The sequence below is a fragment of the Penicillium cataractarum genome (assembly GCF_028827025.1).
Source record: "Penicillium cataractarum strain IBT 29864 chromosome Unknown utg000005l, whole genome shotgun sequence".
In the NCBI taxonomy this organism is placed as follows: domain Eukaryota; kingdom Fungi; phylum Ascomycota; class Eurotiomycetes; order Eurotiales; family Aspergillaceae; genus Penicillium; species Penicillium cataractarum.
In genome coordinates this window covers 1,122,940-1,140,712 of record NW_026622741.1, presented here as the reverse complement: position 1 = coordinate 1,140,712, position 17,773 = coordinate 1,122,940, and the positions used below count along the sequence as shown (strand labels likewise).

At 49.4% G+C, this 17,773-nt stretch overlaps 5 protein-coding genes across 5 annotated transcripts; 3 read left to right on the top strand and 2 right to left on the bottom strand.

Moving 5' to 3' along the window:
• Window positions 1–111: 111 nt before the first annotated feature.
• Window positions 112–4,621, top strand: N7496_006123 (Pfs NACHT and Ankyrin domain protein; the record flags this gene model as incomplete). Its single annotated transcript, XM_056699052.1, has 4 exons — window positions 112–1,135; window positions 1,226–2,069; window positions 2,125–3,879; window positions 3,946–4,621. The coding sequence occupies 4 exons, from the start codon at window positions 112–114 to the stop codon at window positions 4,619–4,621; spliced, it is 4,299 nt and encodes a 1,432-aa protein (XP_056554465.1).
• Window positions 4,622–5,620: 999 nt separating this feature from the next.
• On the bottom strand, window positions 5,621–6,559 carry N7496_006122 (uncharacterized protein; the record flags this gene model as incomplete). The annotated part of the gene is made up of 1 exon (XM_056699051.1): window positions 5,621–6,559. The coding sequence occupies one exon, from the start codon at window positions 6,557–6,559 to the stop codon at window positions 5,621–5,623; it is 939 nt and encodes a 312-aa protein (XP_056554464.1).
• Window positions 6,560–8,070: 1,511 nt separating this feature from the next.
• N7496_006121 (uncharacterized protein) lies at window positions 8,071–8,292 on the bottom strand (the record flags this gene model as incomplete). The annotated part of the gene is made up of 1 exon (XM_056699050.1): window positions 8,071–8,292. The coding sequence occupies one exon, from the start codon at window positions 8,290–8,292 to the stop codon at window positions 8,071–8,073; it is 222 nt and encodes a 73-aa protein (XP_056554463.1).
• A 3,703-nt stretch (window positions 8,293–11,995) lies between these two features.
• Window positions 11,996–13,416, top strand: N7496_006120 (ATP-binding protein; the record flags this gene model as incomplete). Its single annotated transcript, XM_056699049.1, has 2 exons — window positions 11,996–12,479; window positions 12,569–13,416. The coding sequence occupies 2 exons, from the start codon at window positions 11,996–11,998 to the stop codon at window positions 13,414–13,416; spliced, it is 1,332 nt and encodes a 443-aa protein (XP_056554462.1).
• Window positions 13,417–14,056: 640 nt separating this feature from the next.
• N7496_006119 (ankyrin repeat domain-containing protein) lies at window positions 14,057–15,193 on the top strand (the record flags this gene model as incomplete). The annotated part of the gene is made up of 1 exon (XM_056699048.1): window positions 14,057–15,193. The coding sequence occupies one exon, from the start codon at window positions 14,057–14,059 to the stop codon at window positions 15,191–15,193; it is 1,137 nt and encodes a 378-aa protein (XP_056554461.1).
• Between the last annotated feature and the right edge of the window lie 2,580 nt (window positions 15,194–17,773).

Below are 17,773 nucleotides of genomic sequence, written 5' to 3'. Positions count from 1 at the left end.
TCACGTCCTCCGTCTCTCAGAATCAACTCCAGCTTCGTCTACGGAAGAGAACAGTATTATCCTATCATTCTAGGAGCCTATCTGACAGCCTCGTGCTCTTTCCTCTTCACCATGATATCCCTCAGTGGCCTCGACAGTCCTGACCTCTATACGATCGCCTGGATCGCGGCTCTTCCCATCGAGCGGGCCGCTGCGGTAGCGATGCTCGATGAGGAACATGCAGCTCCAACCGGCTTCAATCGACACCAAAGCGACGCGAACGTTTATACGTGGGGCTGTGTGGGAGAGCATAACGTCGTCGTTGCCTCTCTGGCTGCTGGGGACTACGGAATCACTTCTGCTGCGACAACGACCTCAAGTCTGCTTGCCTCTCTACCATCCATCCGCGTTGGACTTTGTGTGGGCATAGGCGGCGGCATCGCTCGACCGGATGAGGGCCACGATATTCGGCTCGGTGACGTTGTCGTGAGCCAGCCCTGTGGGACCACGGGCGGGGTCTGCCAGTACGACTTATTTAAGGCAAAGTCGGATGATAAGCGTGAGCGCAAAGGCTTCCTCGGACGGCCTCCAACGGTCCTCCTCAATGCGCTTACTAGCATCCAGGCCGATCACGAGCGGAAAGACTCTAAGGTTCCATGCTTCCTTCAAGAGATGCTACAGAAGAACCCGAAGATGGGCAAGAGATCTAAGCAAAATCCTGGCTATGCTCACCAGGGCTTCGAAAACGACCGTCTGTTCATAGCTTCATGCGACCACGTCCTTGGCCCGGACTGTCGGGGCTGTGACCCGGCTGATGAGGTTCAACGCGAACCTCGAGACACTACCGACCCCGATATACACTACGGGACCATTGCATCCGGCAACACACTCGTCAAAGACGCCGCTACGCGCGATCGAATTGTTGCTGAACTTGGCGAGGATTGTATTTGCTTTGAGATGGAAGCGGCCGGCCTGATGAACCACTTTCCGTGTCTTGTGATCCGAGGGATCTGCGACTACGCCGATTCTCACAAGAACGATCGATGGCAACGCTACGCCTCGGCGACCGCCGCTGCGTTTGCCAAGGAGCTTCTGGCGAACGTGCCGGTCGCAGAGGTCCAAGAGACCAAAAGGGCACTAGAAGTGCTTCAGTTAGGTTAGTTATTTGTTTCATCCATTAGCGAGACTAGTAAATGCACGAGATTGAATAATATTCGAACTTGACACACGTCCTAACTGCGAGTAGTTCAACAACATATTGATAGCGTACAGCAAACGACAGTTGCAACGAAAGCTATAATTGATTCCATCAAGTCTGACCTTCGTACCGATAAGATCAGGCGCTGGCTTTGTCCCCCGGATCCGTCTACAAACGCTAACCACGCAAGGACGCTTCGCCATGAAGGAACAGGCGTATGGCTCCTGAGAAGCTACGTCTTCCAGTCGTGGCTCTCGGGGTCGGGTCGACATTTATGGCTACACGGGCTTGTGGGATGCGGAAAGACGGTTCTTTGTGCGACTGTGCTTGATCATCTCGCGAAAGCAAACGACGGTCTTATCCTCAGCTTCTTCTTTGACTTTAGCGACCCCACTAAACAGACCTTAGATGGAATGCTGCGCTCGCTTGCTTTCCAACTTTGCCAAGGCGAAGTTAGCTCTACAACCTATTTTGATGACTTATTCAAAGCACACCGGAATGGCAGCGACCAGCCTACTACAAAGTCGCTCTCAGATTTCGTTCTTCAGATTCTCTTAGTTCAGAAGAGGGTCTCGATCGTTCTAGATGCATTAGACGAATCGAAAACAAGGGGTGATGTTCTTATATGGATCAGGGACGTCGTTTCCAGGCCAGATTTTGTCCATGTCCAGATGATTTATACTAGTCGACCTGAATCCGAGTTTCTGCGCTATATTCCACCTTTGATAGGATTGCAAAATTGCCTAGCCCTTGACAAACAGGCCATTAACTCCGATATTCGATCGTGGGTATCAGCACAACTTTCTCAACGGCCTGATTTTACAGGAATGCCCTTATCCCAGGATCTTCTCAACGGGATCCGGAGGAAGGTTAGCGATAGGGCCGACGGAATGTGAGATACAATTCCTTCGATCGATTTACTAATAATTAACTAATACCCTACTTAGGTTCAGGTGGGCGTTCTGTCAACTAGATAGCCTAGCTCGCTGTTGTCATGAGGCAGCTATAGAGGAGGCTCTCGCATCTTTACCACTGGACCTCAATGAGACATACCGGCGTATGATCGCAAGTATACCGACGGAACTAAGGAATGACGCAATACGTCTACTCCAATTCCTAGTACACTCTAAGCGACCTCTCAAACTAGCCGAGGCTAAAGAAGTTATAGCGACGCAGATCGAAAACGAGTCGCGAGGGTTTTACATCAAGCGTCGATTGTTTCACGAGTCTGATATTTTGAATTACTGTCCTAGCTTAGTGACAGTCGTTCACGGCAACGATAAAGAGTTGCATCTTGCCCACTTTTCCGTCAAAGAGTACCTTCTCGAGCAGAATCATTTCAAACTCCCGACTGCCAGCATTTCTATCACGAGGACATGCTTGACTTATCTCACAGATATCAACGGTAGCTATAGAAATATCAAGCGGGATTTTCCTATGGCAAGATATGCGGCGGAGGTCTGGGTAGGCCATGCTGCGTTGGCTCAGGCTTCGGAAGATATAACTCGAATGACAATCAGCTTCCTAGACGAGGAAACGACATTTCTACGATGGACGCATTTGTACCAGGTCGATAGAGATTGGGACAATAACCCAGGTCCTCCACGAGGTTCCAGGCTCTACTATGCATGCTTCATTGGGCTAGTAGCGCCTACACGGTATCTTATTAGCAATAGAGCGGACATCAATATGCAGGGCGGGAAATACGGTAACGCTCTTCAGGCCGCCTCATCTAGAGGCCACCAAGAGATTGCCAAGTTGCTGTTGGACAACGGAGCAGACGTTAACGCGCAAGGCGGCGAATATAACAACGCTCTTTATGCTGCCTCGTCAGGAGGCTATCAAGAGATTGTTAAACTGCTCTTGGACAGGGGAGCGGACGTCAACGCGCAGAGCGGCGCACACGGCAACGCTCTATATCCCGCCGCAGAGAGAGGCCATCAAGAGATTGTCAAAATACTCTTGGATAGGGGAGCGGACGTTAACGCGCAGGGTGGCCGGTACGGCAACGCTCTATATGCTGCCACAGAGAGAGGCTATCAAGAGATCATCAATCTGCTCTTTCAAAACGGAGTAAACATCAACGCCAATACTCTATATACTGCTATGAAGGAAGGCCGTCATAAGATTATCAAACTACACTTGGATAAGGGAGCGAGCATCAACACGCAGGACCGCGACTACAGCAAAGCCCTACATACCGCCGCAAAGGAAGGCCATCAAGAGATTATCAGAATGCTCTTAGATAACGGAGCGGACGTCAACACGCAGGGCCGTGACTACGGTAACGCTCTGTATGCCGCCGCAGAGAGAGGTCATCAAGAGATTGTGAAATTGCTCCTAGGTAAGGGAGCGGACGTCAACGCACAGGGCGGCGCATACGGTAATGCTCTCCAGGCTGCCTCGTCGAGAGGCTATACAAATATTGTCAAACTCCTCTTAGACAAGGGAGCGGACGTCAACGTGCAGGGTGGCGTACACGGCAGTGCTCTCCAAGCTGCCTCGTCGGGAGGCCATCCAGAGATTGTCAAACTGCTCTTAGACAAGGGAGCGGACGTCAACGCACAGGGCGGCGCATTCGGAAACGCTCTGTATGCCGCCGCAGAGAGAGGCCGTCAAGAGATTGTGAAATTGCTCTTGGATAAGGGAGCAAACGTCAACGCACAGGGTGGCGCATACGGTAATGCTCTCCAGGCTGCCTCGTCGGGGGGCTCTGCGCATTAGCGTCTGCTCCGTTATCTAAGAGGAGTTTGACAATCTCTGGATAGCTGCGACCGCGGAAACGCTTTATATGCCGCCGCAGAGAGGGGCCATCAAAAGATCATCAAATTACTCTTAGATAAGGGAGCAGACGTAAATGCGCAGGGCGGCCGCTACGGTAATGCTTTATATACCGCCGCAAAGGAAGGCCATCAAGAGATTATCAGAATGCTCTTAGGTAACGGAGCGGACGTCAATACGCAGGACCGCTACTATAGCAACGCTCTGTATGCTGCCTCGTTAGAAGGACATCAAGAGATTGTCAAATTGCTCTTGGATAAGGGAGCAGACGTCAACGCACAGGGCGGCGCATACGGTAATACTCTCCAGGCTGCCTCGTCGGGAGGCTATCCAGGGATTGTCAAACTGCTCTTAGACAAGGGAGCGGACGTCAACGTGCAGGGTGGCGTACACGGCAGTGCTCTCCAAGCTGCCTCGTCGGGAGGCCATCCAGAGATTGTCAAACTGCTCTTAGACAAGGGAGCGGACGTCAACGTGCAGGGTGGCGCATACGGCAACGCTCAATCTGCGGCTGTAAAGAGAGGTCATGAAGAGATTGTCAAACTACTTCAAAGAAGGAGTGCTATTACACCTTCTTCAAAGCGGTCCGGCTCAGGGACTCCAAGCAGGCCGACGAAGAAACTTTGTCTCACGGACTCTGAACCTTCTGATCAAACCCAATAATTCGTTCAGCTGCCCCCCGCTGTGGTGTCTAGCTATTGCCTTTCTTTAGGCCTTATTCTCATCACTCTTATCACTTTGCAGTTTCTAGGTGTCGCTAGTTATCCATGACAGTCTGTGAATGATGCTACATCGGGGCAGGGGTTCCTATTTGAATCCCGTATGTAAACAAAGAAAAATTCCTTCATTCATGGCGGCCACTAGGGTCTGGAAGTGGTGTAGATCCGAGGAGATCGCCTCGTTGAGCGGCTCAAAGATTACGACATTCTGGGTCGATGAATTTTTGGTGTTGATAGTAGGGTGGATGTGATCTCTGCGGATAAAGGTCCGGGCCGTTCAGGGTGACCCCACCCTGGGGAAATACAAAGGAAGGGCATTTCGAGTAGCTTGATCAGCGAGGTCTATATTTTCGGTTAAGGTCAATGTAGAGGTTAAATTAGTTTTGCTCATTTCCATCCGCGTGACTCATTCGTTTCTGCACCTCTTCGTTCGTCAGATTCTTCACTGCGTCGTTGGAGAAGAGATAACCAAGACCAGACCAGAAAATTGAAATAGCCACGGTGAATCTATTTTCCGTGGTTAGCACCGATTTGGATCAGTTCACGTCATAAAGCAGTAAAGTGGGAGTGGTAACCTTGAGCGAGTTGGTTTCTATGGTGGATCGTTGAAGCTCATGATTCGGCTTCACAGGAAGCTCCAATCTACTTATATCCTCACCACCCCAAGACATAAGTAGCTCCAGGGAGAGCTGGAAGAGCGGATCCTTGCCATTTTCGGAGGATACAATGTGTCACTGCTTCACTTGACACACCTTTCCGGGGTCGGTCGGTTGTGCCTATTCGAGGGCACTCTAGCCATATTTTGCACAAATTGAAAGGCGCACCAGATGTTCACGACCCACAATATTTTAAAGGAGTGCAATGATATTTCTGCTGACAAAAAACCACAAATCGAATGGAACGGGGTTGTTGGAAGAAGATTTGTGGCTGGGGAGCTGGAATATCAAAAAGAACGACAAAAATCCCGTGACGTCAAGAATGCTTTTCTCCCAACAACCAGAGCAACTGCTACCAAGCCCAGGCCGCTAACAATGGTTAAAATTGGCCGACCACTCATGATGTCCCTGATATAGACCACGAGGTGAGCGATGCGGGGCCGAGTGGCAGGAGACGGAGAGGGTAGAGCGACGACATTTAATGCTTGTAGAAGACTGTGAGCGCTGCGGAATTTTCCATCCCAGCAACCTTCAATGACCCCACCAAGCCAGATATCTTCTGTAATTGGAAGAGACTTTCTTTCCGGCCAATAAGCTCGTCCATCGGTTAGAGAATTATCTTTGAAGAGGTCGACTTCGCACTTATTGCCCGTCACAATCTCATACATGACCGCTCCAAGGAGGCCAATATCGATTTGGGTTGTGAATCCGTTATCATCCACGGCATCCATATTTGAGTCCAACGGAAAGAGAGAGGCTTCTGAAAAATCGCAGAGTTTGAGGGATAAATCCGAATCCAGGAGAAAATTTCGGCTGGCGATGTCTGCGACAAGCACGCGCCTGTCATGGATATAACTAAGTGTGCGAGCCATCTCGCGAAACCATGTGAGTTGGAGCTGGTATGAAGGGCGGCGCTCTGCCAGATAGGTACGAAGGTCCCCGTTGACCATATAAGCAAGCTGTGTAGCTTCGGCCGAAAACCCAATACAACGGACAACACCGTCTGAACGTTCATCTTCAGGGCATTGCAAGCGACTATATATAGATTGCTCGCGTCTTAGGCTTTCGGTGTTCGCTCTGACATCAAAATCTGAGCTCCAAAGATATCGTAACGGTGTTTTGACAGCAACGTTATTTTGAAGCAAAACCACTGCAGAGGCTCCGCTTCCGAGAACCTGCTCCGGAGGAATAGGATCGCCTTGGATATTCAGAAAGGGCGAAGACATAGTGGAAGGAACGAACGGTACTGGATCACATTGATCAAGAATTAAGGGGTTGGCTTTGGTACGGGTTCTTTAATTACATTTTCAATCACGTGATCCGGTTACATCACGCTGCCCCTTCTTTTGTGACAAACTCATCCTCCAGCCTATAATCACGATTAAGGGTCAGACCTTACGATGCGCTGGGCAGTCTTGGCCGCGCTTGGTGGAACTCGCTTGCGATGTTGGAGTTACAGGATCACAAATGCTGCCCCTCTCCTCTGCCGGCTTGCACCATTGAATATGATCACTGGTGGGATCGAACTGGGTACAGTCCCCTCCGCTCTTTCCCTTGCAATCTGGAAATCTGGCGGGAGTCTTCCATCTCTGCCAGCACATCTCGCTATTTCATCGTCAGTTTATTCTCAATAATATGATATACGATGGTAGTACCAAGTTTGATTGATGCTTCGATTCTGTGAAAGGTTGGATGACTTCGGTCAATGGATCTTTTGACAAGACTTGACTGCCTTTAAATACCCTACGGTAGGTGCCTGGAATTTGAAGAATTATGGGTAAGAGGTCGAGACGGCCAAAGCTTTTGGAAAATAGTATCCCCGATGGTGCAGGCAAGGGTCCAGGGATTAGATGAATCGTACGAGGTTTAGTCTGCGCAAATCAAGCCACTAGAGGGCGGAGAGCCGATATTTTAGGACTTGTTGTAAGGATAAAGAAAAGCCGCCCTGTCCTTGACTTGGTTAGATGGAGCATATGCGAACGCAGGTCTGGTTCCGTCATCTAGTAGATACGTATTTAAATGTAGAACAAAGCAGGGTTTGCAATAGTGATTGGATTGTACCGGGGTATGATCTTGGCGCAACGCTAGAGCATCATCATTCGTTGCAAACGAAGTCGGCTAGAGAACGATTGGCTAGCTCAAGATGTCTATAATTGGAGACCACATTAGTATGAGGAGGGGGTAGCTCATGACCCGCTAACAGCTCATTGAATTGGTATAATCCAGTGTATCAAGTGAGTGAGCTGAACCCCACCTGAGGTTTATGTAACTAATCTTAACTTTGTTCAGGTAATTTCTGGCCGATCAGGATGAGCGGACTAGGCCATGGTAGCATCTGATTGACAATCTGGAGCTGTTGTAGCAGTTTTATTCGTCAATATTTGAACTGTAGGCATGAGGAATATATCCTGTGAGCGACAGACTTTTGCTTATTTTAATGTTAACTGTAATAATGTTCGCTTTCCAGTTCATAAGGTCATTATTTGCTCTCAGTTCCGAGGGTTCTACGCTGACTCTACCGGATCTTTTCACGATATTCTCCTTTGCCTACCCTGAAACTCCGAGCCTGGTAGCTTTCATATATTAAAAGAAGGAAACAACCACAGGTAGGTTTGGGATCATCGTTTGGACAAATACCATCGCCATTTTGGACGGCGGTAAATGGTTGGCCAACAGTGTACTAAGCAGGCCGATGCTACGACTTAGCCTCAAACACTATCATAGCCCATGATACCTATTATTGGTTGACATAGGAGGGCTTTGCATGCGCCCACATCTCACGGCCCCCAAAAGTGCGAGTCTTATTGGCGAGAACTTGCTCCTGGACAGCAGAGCGCACGCCGAAGCGGATGGCGGTTACTTCGGCAGCTCTCAGACAGTGATACTGGCCTAAGTTTACAGCCTTCGCGGTTAAAGTGGAGTTGCGAGTTCGCGATTGTGGACAGCAACCCTTGAACATCTGTTCTTGAAAGCGTGACCGTGAGATGCTATAAAAAGTTACTTAAAAGGCCACTGGTAGGAGTACACTCGAATGGGGCGACAGCCAGCTTTAACTCCACAGCCGAGGTTGCACAGCCCCATGCTGACAAAGCGCCTTAGGTGGACCATGCTTGATCTAAATTCTCATCCTGGCACCCTTTATTGCTTTCTCTTGCCTACAACTGCAGGAAGGGGGTTACTCGCGGCATGTCATCACGAGCCTCACACCGTCAAAAAGTGGCCATCATTGGCTCTGGAATGGCCGGCCTTGTTACCGCGCACCTGGATCGAACGTGGGTGCCTGAATTCCGCCAAGCTCGTCACGCCTATTACTTTCAGCCTCCAACACCTTTCTTTTCTTCCTTCCGCTATGTAGCGTAGTGATCGGCCTTCTGATCGTACAAATTAATACATCTCGGTCTAAATCAAGTAAGGGGTATCGATTTCTATAGTCGGAATGCAATACATTTTAATTTCTAGAAGGGAAGAAGGGCTGTTAATGAATAACTTTAGGGGGCCAAACTACCGATGTTGAGTCATGTGATATCGTGGTTGAACAGCCTTGGGTAGAGACAGTGACGGAAAGGGGGGGAAACGATGGTATTTGGACTAGTGGATACTGGTATGGCTAAATACACTGGCGGACCGGAACAGCTTTGCTCCGACAGACAGGATGGTAGGTCAGGTGATTTTCTAATAAGAAGAAGGGAGATGGAGATGGGGATTGGCTGAACAAACACCCGATGAACATTGAACACTTCAAAGTCGAGAATCCATGACCAACCAGGCTGAGAGCATTGATCCCTTCCATGGATCGGGCATTCTACGGCGGTGGGTGTCAGGGAGAATAAAAGAGGCAGCCAATTTAATTCTCATTTAAATGGTGAAGTGCGTTACGTCGGCGCTGCTACAACCTCTTTAAATGGAAAAAGCGCGGGCGTAAAACGGAGGATCAGGGAACACATGCGGCACGCGAAGTCCGATTCACGAAAGGTGCAAAGTGGTAAACCTTATTGTAATGAAATGAGAAAAGAAGGCCACGTTGTAATTTTATCGTTCTAGTACGATTCGCTGAACAGGTGGATAAGGCACTGGTTCACATTGCCGAAGCAGTCATGACCATTCTTTTTGCATCATGGACCAGCCAGACCTTCGTCGCGATTCGCCCCGATGGCCTTCAGAAGAACCCATTCGGGGGTTTGAATATAAATCCTTTGGATTATGGTGTTTCAAGTTGGGTGGCTCCAGAAGGACGCTAGGTAAGGTAAGAAAATGGGCGAAAAGCAGCTCTGAAGCGAAGGGAGGCGAACATTAAAAAAGCTAGAGAAGGTGGCCTCTTCCGCATGACAGCAAAGCAGATTACTTTGTCGTATTAGGATTTCAAGTTCCAGCTTTGTGGTGAGACCATCAAGATCCCTTCGAGCATAGGGCTGTCTACGGGGCTCCATCAGAAGGAGCGGCAAATTGAAGTTCACTGCGTTGTGAGCCCAGACTGGCATATATCGCCATATATAACGAAAGCGAAGTGGGGATCTAAGGAGGGAAGACTTGCTCTTCGTTTTGTTGGCCGTCATTACGGTGGTTTTCCGAAGGGAAACATACAAATTTCCACTTGTTGGCGAGGCTACACGCGGATGGGAGCATATTTTCGTTTATTCCTTCCTATTCAGGCATAAATATTCTCCTACCAGTGCACGCTGCAATCAAACCGCGATCTATGGTATCAAATGAAGTGCCCTAGAAAAAAGCCAATTTCCGTTCAAAGAAGGAAGATCGTGTTTGGAGAGGAAAATTACAATGAGGAGGATTTGGGCGGTTGGCCTTTTTCTTTATTGTATACACGGATCGCATTCTATTGGCAGGCACCCGTATATTAAATTCCGCCGTAACCTGCTCATGGGTCAAGCGAGGGTATTCACGGAGCAATTTAGAAAGAAGTGCATCATCCGAGGGTGTCCAAAGGCGACGCGATTTGTTCCACTGGGAAGTAGATGTTGAGATGAGCAGTACAGAAGGGAAGCTATAGGCTGCACTGTTCTCTGTACCCTCAAAGGGGGAATGTGTCAACGGAGTGGGCGGGGCCCGCGGGAAAAAGGATGCACCGAGGGTTGAGCGAATTGATGGTAGTGTTTGGTGGTTACTGCAGTCTGCATCTAGGGCCACAATATCCTGGTAAGAAAATGGCGGCAATTGAACGTATGAAGGGGTGGGCATGGAACTGCGCTGATTGGTAATTCCATTAGAATAGCGGTCAAATAGCTGATCTGGAGGAGCTGCGATGAACGTTTTGCGGTCTGGGGGTCGTAGAGGTAGAGGAAGAGACACTGATTGAAGCTGGCAGTCGCTTCGAAGTATCGGACTGTTGCCGCAATCTGGTTACAGGTCGTTGATGGGCATCGGACGCGGGTCTTTGTCTGCCATATTACTCCAATCTGGGATCAACAGAAAGTTGAAAGAGCGTTAGAAATTATGGAACAAGACCATTAGAGAGACTTGATCGTGGAATTTGACATGAAAATGATCTTTACTGACCGCCCCAAGAGTATCTCCGTCCAGCGAGAAACTGCCGGTAAGCGCAGGGATCGTGCAGAGGAGCGCTACACACTGTAGGCGTTGACACAAGTGCCAGTGGTTGGTGTTGGAACCTAGCAAGGTAGTGGGATCCTCAAAATCAGGTTATGCCACATATATACCTAATGTCCGCCAAGGTTGGTCACCAATCGACCGAGTTCACACTGCAGATTGGACAAGCACCTGCAGGCTCATGACAGGGAGCCAGTTTCTTGGCATTGATCACCCCCAATCATGTCGTCTAGCCAGCTGCATATAAGCGCCCACAGTTCATGGCCCCCAACCTGTGAGTGAGTGTAACTGGAGAGAGCCTATTATGGGGAGCTGACCCCGACCCTGTCCTTTTCATCTTTCCTACGTCCATCTACAGGGTAGGGTGGGGCAATAAATACCAACCTAGCTAGATAGACGGGAGCGTCTTTGAACTGACGCTGATAAACATCGTGCTGTAGTCATATCTCCACTGTCTCCCGTTCTGGCTCAACTCCAGCTTCCTCGTCGACAGGGCGAACCGCACATTCCTATCTTTACATCGGCCTATCTGACAGGCTTGTACGCTACCCTGCCCACCATGGCATCCTCCAATGCCCTCAGCAGCCCCGACTCCTACACGATCGCCTGGATCGCCGCTCTTCCTATTGAGCGGGCCGCTGCAGAAGCGATGCTTGATGAGGAATATGTTGCTCCCACCGGCTTCACTCGCCACCAAACGGACGCGAACGTTTACACGTGGGGTCGCATAGGAGAGCACAACATCGTGATTGCCTCTTTGGCTGCCGGAGACTATGGAACAACCTCAGCTGCGACCACGGCCTCGAACCTGCTTGCCTCACTGCCATCGATCCGTGTTGGTCTTTTCGTGGGCATAGGCGGCGGCATCGCTCGACCGGACGAGGGGTACGATATCCGGCTAGGTGACGTTGTCGTGAGCCAGCCCAGTGGGACCACGGGCGGCGTCTGCCAGTACGACTTGTTCAAAGCAAAATCCGGTGACAAACGTGAGCGCGAAGGCTTTCTCGGACGGCCTCCGAGGGTCCTTCTCAATGCGCTTACTGGTATCCGGGCCTATCATGTGCGGAAAGACTCTTAAGGTCGTTTGCTTCCTTCAAGAGATGCTGGAGAAGAACCCGAAGATGGGCAAGAGGTCCAGACAGAATCCTGGATACATTCACCAAGGCTTCGACAACGACCGCCTGTTCAAATCTTCATGCGACCACGTCCCCGGCCCAGACTGTCGGGGCTGTGACACGGCCAATGAGGTTCAACGCGATCCTCGAGACACTATCGACCCCGAAATCCACTACTGGACCATCGCATCCGGCAACACACTTGTCAAAGATGCCGCTGCGCGCGATCGGATTGTTGCTGAACTTGGCGAGGATTGCATCTGCTTTGAGATGGAAGCGGCCGGCCTAATGAACCACTTTCCCTGTCTTGTCATTAGAGGGATCTGTGACTACGCCGATTCTCACAAGAACGATCGATGGCAACGCTACGCCTCAGCGACTGCCGCGGCGTATGCTAAGGAGCTTCTGGCATACGTGCCGGCCGCAGAGGTTCAAGAGACCAAGAGGGCACTGGAAGTACTTCAATCGGGTTAGTTCTTGTTTCATCTATTAGCCAAACTAGTAAATACACGAGACTAAATAATATTCGAACTTGGTACACGTCCTAACTGCGAGTAGTTCAACAACAGATCGATAGCGTACGGCAGACGACAGTTGCAACGAAAGCGGTAACTGATTCTATTAGGTCTGACCTTCGTACCGATAAGATCAGGCGCTGGCTTTGTCCCCCGGATGCGTCTATAAACGCCAATCACGCGAGGACGCTTCGACATGAGGGGACAGGCGCGTGGCTCCTAAAAAACCCCGTCTTCCAGTCGTGGCACTCGGGGTCACGTCGGCATTTATGGCTCCACGGGCTCGCGGGATGTGGAAAGACAGTTCTCAGTGCGACTGTGCTTGATCATCTCACGAAGCGAAACGACGGGCTTATCCTTAGCTTCTTCGTTGACTTTAGCGACACCACAAAACAGACCTTAGATGGAATGCTGCGCTCGCTTGCTTTCCAACTTTATCAAGGCGAGTTTAGCTCTGCACCTCATCTTAATGCTTTGTTTCAAGCATATCAGAATGGCAGCGACCAACCTGCGAGAGAGGCGGTCTCGGATATTGTTTTCAAGATGCTCTTGGTCCAAAGGCAGGTCTTAATCGTCCTGGACGCATTAGATGAGTCGAAAACAAGGGATGAGGTTCTCCTGTGGATCAAGGATGTGGTAGCCAGGCCGGATCTGGCTCATGTCCAGCTGCTTTATACCAGTCGACCTGAATCCGAGTTTCTGCGCTACATTCCCCATTTGATAGGAAAGCAAAACTGCCTACCACTTGATAAGCAGGCTATCAACTCCGATATCCGATCTTGGGTCACAACGCAACTTTCTCAACGGCGCGATTTTACAGAGAAGCCCTTGTCCCAAGATCTTCTGGAGAGAATCCGGAGGAAGGTTAGCGATGGGGCTGACGGGATGTGAGATAGTACCATTTCGATCGATATGCTGATGGTCTGCTAATACCCTAATTAGGTTCAGTTGGGCTTTCTGTCAATTAGATAGCCTGGCTCGATGTCGCCACGAGGCAGCTATAGAGGAGGCTCTCGTATCTTTGCCGCTAAACCTAAATGAGACATACCGGCGCATAATTGCAAGTATACCGACGGAGCTAAAGAACGACGCGACACGCCTCCTACAATTCCTAGTGCATTCCAAGCGACCTCTCAAGCTATCCGAGGCTAAAGAATTAATAGCAACGCAGATCGAGAACGATTCACAAGGGTTTGACGTCAAACGTCGATTGTTTTGCGAGACTGATATTTTGGATTACTGTCCTAGCTTAGTGACAGTTGTTCACACTTCCGAAAAAGAGTTACACCTTGCCCATTTTTCTGTCAAGGAGTACCTTCTCGAAGAGCATCATTTTAAGATTATGACTGCGAGCATTGCTACAGTATCACAAGGACGTGCTTGACTTATCTTACGGACATCAACGGTAGTCCCGGAGAGATCAAGCGGGAATTTCCGATGGCAAGATTCGCGGCTGAAATCTAGGCAAGCCATGCTGCGTTGGCTCAGGATTCTGAAGATGTAGTTCGAGTGACAGTCAGATTCCTGGAAAATGAAGAGACGTTCCAACGATGGGCTCGTTTGTACCAAGCTGATAAAAGCTGGGACGCTGACCCTGGTCCCCCTCAAGGCTCCAGGGCTCTACTATATCTGCTTCGGTGGGCTCATAGCGCCAGCACGAGATTTTATTGGCAAGGGGGCGTACGTTAATACGCAAGGCGGCAGATACGGTAACGCTCTCCAGGCCGCCTCAGAGCGTGGCCATCACGAGATTGTCAAACTACTCTTAGACAAAGGAGCGGACGTGAACGCGCAAGGCGGCGAATACGGCAATGCTCTCCAGGCCGCCTCAGAGCGTGGCCATCATGAGATTGTCAAACTACTCTTGAACATGGGATCGGATATCAACGCACAAGGTGGCTACTATGGTAACGCTCTCCAGGCCGCCTCAGAGAGTGGCCATCAAGAGATTGTCAAACTACTCTTGAACATGGGATCGGATATCAACGCAGAAGGTGGCTACTATGGTACCGCTCTCAAGGCCGCCTCGTTTGGAGGCCATCAAGCGACTGTCAAACTACTCTTAGACAAGGGGGCGTACGTTAATACGCAAGGTGGCGAATACGGCAATGCTCTCCAGGCCGCCTCAGAGTGTGGCCATCATGAGATTGTCAAACTGCTTTTAGGCAACGCAGCGAATGTCAACGCGCAGGGCGGCAAATACGGCAACGCTCTCCAGGCTGCCTCAAAGAGCGGCTACCACGAGAATGTCAGATTGCTTTTAGAAAAGGGAGCGGACATCAACGCGCAGGGCGGCGAATACGGCAATGCTCTCCAGGCCGCCTCAGAGTGTGGCCATCAAATGATTGTCAAACTACTCTTAGAGAAGGGAGCTGACACTAACGCGCAGGGTGGCCGTTATAGTAGCGCTCTCCAGGCCGCTTCGAAAGGAGGCCATCAAGAGATTGTCAAACTGCTCCTGGATAATGGAGCTGACGTCAATGCGCAGGGCGGCCGCTGCGGCAACGCTTGGTATGCAGCCTCATTGGGAGGGTATCACGAGATTGTGAGACTACTCCATAGAAGGCTCGCTTTTACATTGTCTTCAAAGCGGTCCGTCTCTAGGACTGCAAGAACCCTGGCAGAGAAACGTCGCCCTATGGGCTCTGAGCCTTCTAATCAAACTTGATAATATGTTTGGTAGCTTTCACTACTCTTTTTTATTACTTCGCAGATTGTTGGTGTGGCTAGTTAAATTATGATAATCTCGGACTACTACGTCTGCGCAACGGCCTATTAATTCATATTGCATTGGAATCCATATGTACACAGAAAAATACTGTAGCTGGGATCCACAACCAAGCCGGGACTTGCTATCGCTCTCTCCCTGTGCGATCGTTAAATGTGGTCGTTAAGACTGTGAGTCCACCTATGAATGGGTAAAATAGTTGTATAGGATGGATTTGGTCATACGTTATCGTTCAAAAAAACGGTTAAGCGATAATGAACACGCTTTTTGATTAGTTACGCACACATGTAGCCCCAAACAAGGGGAGACTAGCAGCCAGCAAACGTATCCATACAGAGGCTAGATAAGCACCCAACAAATAGAGGCGTTTCATGAAGTTTCTCTAGTGGGACCCTCCTAGGAACACACGTCCGAGATCGCGTCTATTCAATCTGTGGACCTTGCTAGATCGCTCATGAAGCCGTCCATTTCTGAAGCTTTGCGTTTTTCCTTCTCTTTCAAACCTCCGAGCACTGGGTCGTATGGTGTAGTTTTCATCCACGCTGACCATTTTTTAATCACCGCAAATGCAGCTGTAGCAGAGATCTGGAACCATTCTCGATGTTCACTCAAACACCCCGTACAATCAACATGGACTTGATAATCAACTAATTCCGCATGGCATAATTCCTCAACGCGCCAGGCATTTGGAACCAAAATCGCAGATTCAGGGGGTGTGGGGAATAGCACCTTCATTTCCCTGTTACAGTCAAAAATCAACGATTGAAGGCGCTTGATCACAGGATCAACTGTATATCCTATCTTAACATAACTCGGGATATTCTCAGCTTGAAAAACATAGATATATCCAGGTTTTCGATGTTGGGCACTCAATTTTCGACAAAGTATTCCATGAACATAGTCGTTCAGGGTATTTGTGCTGCGTCTATTCCTCCTTGGAATGATGTGAAAGGGAGTAGCGTCAAACTCCTCTAGCAAAACTGAGGTCGAATCTCTCGAAATTCCTAATGAGGGTGGAACTTTCAAGCTCAATATTTGTTGATCCCTCGAATAAAAACCGTCGTAAGGCTCACTGGATCCCATACACAACGATTTGCATTCAGATTCCTGAGGTATCTCATACCGAGTTGATTCTCCTATACCGAAGTCGGCGCTTGAGCGAATTTCCAGGATTTTGGACTTCCAATAATCCCGTTTTCGAGGCGGCATTGTAAGCTCGTGGTCTGCGCAGTACACGTTTGTTTCCAAAATGCCAAGATAATCGTCGATTTCTGAGTCTCTGAGGTACATACTGAGCCTCATGATTTCGTCAACCGTTCTCTGGAAATTTTGAACTTTTCGGCCGCCGATTTTGTTTCGACATAAATTTGACACTGTTTTTGCGCCGCATTTAGTTGAAGCAGACCCAAGTAATTCCGTGACCTGCACTTCAACATAACGCACGTCACTATCCTGCGCTGGAAAGGCAGCCATCCATTTCGTCTTTCGGGCATCCTGTGGATCTTTGCGTCGGTGGAAATAACAATTCGCAAGCGCGGTAAGCTTTTCTATCTTCGAGATCAATTCTGGCGATTCCTGGCTGAGAAAAATCATAGACGTAATCAAAGTTTCAATTTGGACTCTATTCTTTTCCGGTATCCCTTTAGAACACGCTGTTTTTTCTCTTGTGCAGCGCCCACACTTCCAATCCCTAAGACCAAGGCGAGTTCTCAAGGTACACACTTTGACAGGGAGTCGGCATTTTTGAGGCTGTTTCTCTCGACCATTTGACTTGTGCAGATCTCTGTCAGCATTGTTCGGGGCAGGACGGTGCACCAGTGAAAAGCTGGTTGATGTACAGTAACGGCCATTCGAGGAACTGGGGCAAGCTGGAGACATTCTGATTTGTTGTTCGCATCGCTCGTCGGGGCGGCCGGATACGCACCCCCAGGTATAGTCAAGGGAATGGGAAGTTTTCAACCCTGTTGGATGTCACAATCTCCTTACTGATAGAAACTGAAAAAGCGTAAAGGGATACACTAGATCATGAACTTAAATAGGCAAGTATGCAACATGTAGAGCTTCCAAGAATATTGATGCCTGAAGTAGCTGCCTAACATAGGGCAACCAATCAACATAAGCAACCCACGCCACGGATATCTGGTACTGCGGTGGTTACCGTGCATGGCACCTCGTGGAAGCCGTGGCACACATATAATCAGTTGAGGGCTCAAGAGTGTGGATCCTTTTCCCTTTAATAGAGCCCGAGGCACTTCGCAATGTTGGTCTATCTGGGGGAATCCGAAGGGGTTCCAGTTCAATTTACTGGTAATTGACCAACTACCCTGGCTTCGGTCGTGGGAGAGCACATCAACTCTAGTTGTTGCCGTGGGACCAGGCAGGCCATTCATTTCTGCATTCAGTTAAGATCTTCACTGCGACCTTGGAAAAGAGATACCAAGACCAGACCAGAGGGTTGTAATAGCCTCGGTGAATCTATTTTCCGCCGTCAGTAAAAGGAAAATAAGAGAGAGGGAAAGT